This window comes from Centroberyx gerrardi, chromosome 7 (genome assembly GCF_048128805.1).
Source record: "Centroberyx gerrardi isolate f3 chromosome 7, fCenGer3.hap1.cur.20231027, whole genome shotgun sequence".
In the NCBI taxonomy this organism is placed as follows: Eukaryota; Metazoa; Chordata; class Actinopteri; order Beryciformes; family Berycidae; genus Centroberyx; species Centroberyx gerrardi.
Window position 1 is genome coordinate 11,598,620 of NC_136003.1, and position 5,615 is coordinate 11,604,234.

General features: G+C 45.4%; 1 protein-coding gene across 1 annotated transcript; it reads left to right on the forward strand.

The window, feature by feature from the left end:
* Nucleotides 1-1,108: 1,108 nt before the first annotated feature.
* Nucleotides 1,109-5,228, forward strand: nfil3-2 (nuclear factor, interleukin 3 regulated, member 2). Its single transcript, XM_071908836.2, has one exon. It carries the CDS (start codon nucleotides 1,151-1,153, stop codon nucleotides 3,029-3,031), a length of 1,881 nt encoding a protein of 626 aa, XP_071764937.1. The 5' UTR covers nucleotides 1,109-1,150; the 3' UTR covers nucleotides 3,032-5,228.
* Nucleotides 5,229-5,615: the final 387 nt, after the last annotated feature.

Consider the following 5,615-nt stretch of genomic DNA (forward strand, 5'->3'; position numbering starts at 1 on the left):
TGGAAAAGCTGAAGCAGCGCTTTAGTCCTTCAGGATGTTGTTGTTATGAAATATTTGCCTGTGACCCAGAATTCTAAAATGGGTCCAGGGAACCCCACCCGCCCTGCACCTGGTGCACCCTCTGCACTGTCTGTCCCAAATACTCATCAGGCAAGCCAAGAGAGCTAATCCGTAAACAGTCTACTTTTTATAGTCTCAGCATCACAGGTCCCTTTCATTCCATATGTCAGAATCATGCAATTTTGGTGGAATTATGGAATTTACATAAAAAAATAATGTGTGCACTCGACTTGGCTGCCACATATGCAGTTATAATTAGAATTGGCTTTCAATACTGCCTTTGAGCTGCCTCAGAAAATGTGAGGTCAGATGTTTCTATGTGTTAAAGATGCAACGTGGACTCGTGGAACTTGAACTACTTGGTGAAAAAAAACCGAATAAAAACAGCACCATTAGCTTTGGAATGAACTCAGTGCCCACATTACATCACAAAAGTCAACATCAACATGCCAGGCTAAGGGTCAGGGGTCACAGGCCACAGACAGAGCAGATCAATAGCAGGGCCAAAAGGTCAGACAGTGGTTACTAAGGTCTAGAGACCATTCATTGGTTGCTAGGGGTGACACAGTCAATCAAAGCCAGACATGCCAAAACAATAGAGTATAGCTGTAAGGATGTGAGAATGTTTTCCTCCCATAAAGTTCTTTGATCACTATGCATACAAAAAGAAAAAAAGAAAACAACAGAAACAGACATGGCAAACAATGCCTAAAAAGATAGAATTTACAACCTCATATGTGAATGCACAGTGGAACATCAGCAGTCCACATGGATTAACAGATCTGCTTTTTTTTGTTCTTTGTCTCCACAGCCTTTCATCTCGCAGTCAACTGAAGAGAGAAGAGAGACAGACAGAGGGAGAGAAAGAGAGAGAAAAAGAGAGAGCAAGGCTCCCCAAGAGACTGACAAGCTGAGGTAGACGGACTGACCTACATCCTGCTACTCGCCTGGAGATGTAGGACACTTCTCCGCCAGCTCAGCTCAGTACATTGCTCTCACGCAAAACAATTAAAAACAAACAGCAAAAAAGCATCAGAGGATTTCCCCAGTTGTCCTGGCAAGATTTCAAACTGGCTGCTGTTAGACAAGAATGGAAAGTCTGACTTCAGCTCTTACAACATTAAACAAAGACTCAGGGAATAACTTAAACTGCCTTGAGACCTTCTCAAGTTACGAAGAGTCTCTCCCCTCCCCACAAGGGACACCAACTCGCCTGGGGCGCCACATTAAACCCAAACCCAATATGAGCTGCAGGCGAAAGCGCGAGTTCATCTCTGATGAGAAGAAAGATGCCTCCTACTGGGAGAAACGTCGCAAGAACAATGAGGCCGCCAAACGATCCCGGGAGAAGCGCCGTCTCAATGATATGGTTTTGGAGAACCGTGTCATGGCTCTGAATGATGAAAATGTGAGGCTCAAGACAGAGCTGCTTCAGCTGAAGCTGCGCTTTGGCCTTATAAGCACTGCCTCCTACATGGAGAAGAGCCAGCAGATTGGTGGAGGCAACAACACAGGGAATGGAGGCTCCTCCTCCTCCTCTTCTACGCACTACTACTCCAGCGGCTACTCCAGCGGCTCTCAGGTGATGATGAACTCTGATTCTTCTGAGACAGAGCAGTCGGGACACAGTGAAAGCCACAGGCAGCTGGTGAAATACTCCCCGCGTGACTCCCTCTCCGACATGTCCGACAGCTCCTCCAGGGACAGCCCTGAGCCAATGGGCTTTGAGATTAAGCAGGAGGGTGAGAGGCTGGAGATGGACATTGCCAACGGCACCACCACCCAGATCATGTTCAACATCCACCGCGGCCTGGCCTCTGTACCCACTCACCACCAGATCCAGCAAAACTCTCAGGAACTGGAGACTGCCTACCACAGCCAACAGCAGCAGCACCACCTTCACCAACAACAACAGACCCATCAGGAGTCTGTCTCAGCTATCAACGCGATCAGCCAGCCTGCCCCTCACCCACCTGCTGCCCAGAGGAGTGTCATTCTGTATCGCTCCAGCAGTGCCTCCTATCCAGTGGAGTCTCTGACCAGGCCCCAGGACATGGATCTGCAGGCAGCCCAGAAGCAGAGCAGCAGCAATGGCCAGACATGTGTCAGCCGACTGCCCCAGTCCATGGAGGGCATCACGGAGAGCTCTACAGAGACACTGGCTGAGGTGACAAAACAGCTGGAGAGGAAGACATTAGACTCCCCTCCATATGAGCTCCCAGACAGCCGTAGCGAGGCGGGGGAGAGACAGGTGTACAGAGTTAGCCAACTTTCCCAGCAGCAGCAACAGCAGCAGGAGCGTGGCTCTTCTGCAGGTCTGGGCCCAGAGCTCCTCCACAAACATGATGAGGGTGCCCCCCAGTCCCACCTGTACCACCATCTCCAGCAGACTCATCACTCATACCTCAGTGCCCAAGACGAGGAGCCACCTGTACTGACCTACGAGGGTGGGCCCAGGAATGAGGCTTACTACCACGGCCTCTCCGCCTCCTCTAGCAAGGACACGTCATCCAGTGATGGAGATCCCCGCAGCTCCGACAAGGAGGCCTCCACCGATGACGAGTCCCCGTCCTCCTCCTGCTCCGACACGGGCAGTTACCACAACCAACATCTGTCTGGCCTCCACCAGCCTGCCTCACCTCTGCCCTCCACCCAGGGCTGCTCTCAGGCCCATGGCAGGGATCCCCAGGGGGAAGTCAAGGGCACAGCATTACCCCACAAACTCAGACTCAAACACAGGGCCATGAGCACCAGCGGGAGCAGCGGCTCTGGCCAGGACTCCCCGACCACCCCTCCCTCCGCCACGCTGCCTCCCCTGCCCCAGCATCCCTACTTGGCCCTTGCACCACAACAGAACATTATGAGAGAGGGCCTGAGCCCGTTCTGCAAACAGGGAGTGTCAGGGGAGGGGACCAGGAAGGAGAATGGGAAAAAGGAGCAAGGTGGGCGACGAAACAAGAGGCGAGATTAGGTGACGTTCACTTTTAGAGCTGTCTCTGATGCTCTATAAAGAAAAGACACTGTTTCTCCTCTATGAACCACCCTGCCATCATGCCTTTGCCCGTATTCACATCCCTCCCTCAAGCCCTTGGGACAATGAAGCTGGGCTTTTCTACTCCCCCACCCCACGTCACCAAACAAGGCTGGACTTCTTGGGGGGCTGTATCATATGTGTATATATTGTACAGATTTGTCATTTCTTACATCCTCTCCATACTTACAGAAGCACTTTTGTTTATGTAATGAGAGGAGGAATGGAACTGCCTGCTTTTCTACTTTTGTCATCCAACAATATTCAGCATTAGAGTACATCAGCAAAAGCACATCTAGATCATTTTCAAAACAGAATGTAGTAAATCAAAAAAAATTCAAGCTTTATCAATACTATTAATTTGGTACATATCCAACTGTAGACAAACATACACATGTATGGTTATCTGCCTTAATTAAAATCAAATGCAAGCATATACTGGGGACATTCCCTTGACCAAAGAAGCAACAACAACACTACAAATATTAAGTTCCATCCCTCTTCCCGGACCCTACCTCTACCGACCCATATCTCCCCAACCATCTCCATTATTTCGCAAAAGACCGCCATCACCTTTATTTTTCAAGCACTTGGTTTGTATATTACTGTGATATATGAATATATGTATCTTATATAAATATATATTTTACAAAGAAAATTTGAAGAAAAACACAACAAAAAATGCAGCAAATCTGCAATGGTAAAAGAGGATTTGGAAAGTGACCATCCTATTATTAATCACAATTACTGTACAGTCACATTGTGTCTACTGTTGCTACAGTACCCATTCAAATTAAAACGCCTCTCTTTTGATTGTTGAGCTTTAGCATTAATCACTTGTTAATGCCCTGTTTACAGAGAAATGGCGTCCAGTTTGGAGAGCCACCAGCACTGAGAACATGTCGTTTCCTGAGGCAGGGACCTCATTAAAATGTTTTGATAATTTAACAAAACCTTTAACCAGCCTTTAAATGTTTGGTGGAATAGAATTCACCTGCTGCAGGCTATAAGCCTATAGTCAATTTGAGCTTTATCAACCATATCCTGTTGTTGTTACCATTCACTGGCCCAATGTATTTATTTCCCTGTTCTCTATATGCCCATCACTGCAGAAAAGCCCACAGGAACATAGACTACGAATGTGTACAGACCTTCTTAGATACATACTGCAGCCCAGGTTTAACTGTAATGCAGGCACGGGATGCCTGAAGGCACAAGTAGCAGGAATCAAGTCACGTATATGTAAACACACTACAATGCACTGAGCTCTGAACAGTAAGGAGAAATACTCATTTCCTCTCATGCATAAAGAGCCTCTGCAGTTAAATTCATTGATATGAAATGAGGTTTTGTGGTATGACTAGGCATTGACCACATGGCCCTTGAGACTCTTATTAAAGCCCAGATATGAGATAATTGAATTAGTGAGAAATAAAACATAATGCAATACCCAAATCTCCGTAAAACTCCAATTGGAGCCAAGGTTAAGCTTTACTAATTAAGTTAAAAAAAAAAAACATGGACAATCTGTACTTTGTTAATGAAAATAGGGATTTCCCTTGCTTCCCGTGTGCCTCAGTTATTCATTTCAGGGGATATTCATCCCTTTATCATTGTAGTTCTGATACTGGGCGGTAATGAATTGCCTGCACTGGATCCTAGTATAAACAAGAGTCTATGTACCATGTTTGGCTTTTTGGCACTTGTGTATAAATGTAAAGTTCCCCTTCCCTCGAACAACACTGTAATGTTTATTTCATTGGTTTTATATCTTATTTTTTGTCAAGGTGTTGTTCTGTTTTTCTCTATACTGTGTCTTTCTCCTATTGACTGTGATGACATGTATTTGCCTCATTCCTCCTCTCCCCCTCCCTTTTTTCAATGTGTATTAATCAGTAATGTTTGTGGTTTTGCTGATGGTTTTATGAAAAAGACAAAAGGATAAAAAAAGAAACAGGCAAGGATTGTGTGGTGTTTAGAGATGGGTGGTGGTTGGTCTGGTTGGTCAATACCATCGCTTCCTTTTGACATGAATATGTATGTAAAGACACTAATGTTCATCGTGGAAGATGGGAGCATTTCAAGATTGAAAACAAAATAAAAAGAATGTTGACCTTCTCAACATATCATGAAAAAAGTGGCTTTTTCTCCATTATTCTTCCGCTGTCTGTTTTCTTTGGCACAGTGAAACCTATTTGAAGGTCACACACATTTAAATGAACAGCTATACTTAGTACTCAGCTGGAACCGGAGCCTGCCAAAATCATGAAGCCTGGTTGTAAAAATGGGTTGAGGAATACCAAAAATACACAGTGAAAATAAGTACCATACATAGTGAAAATTTCATTTGAACTCATAAAAAACATACCACATACTGTTGTGATATAATACTCAGTTATCAATCAGCTTTTTACAACCCATTACGCTAGACTGATATGCCACTGAACAGTTTATATGATGATAGCCATTTATCTTTCTCTAAAGCTGTTTAGGCTTAGGCAGCAGGGACTGCCAACATGGCAAC

Excerpts from the sequence above, each read along its gene's own strand:
- nfil3-2 (XM_071908836.2), top strand. The coding sequence starts at position 1,151 with ATGGAAAGTCTGACTTCAGCTCTTACAACATTAAACAAAGACTCAGGG.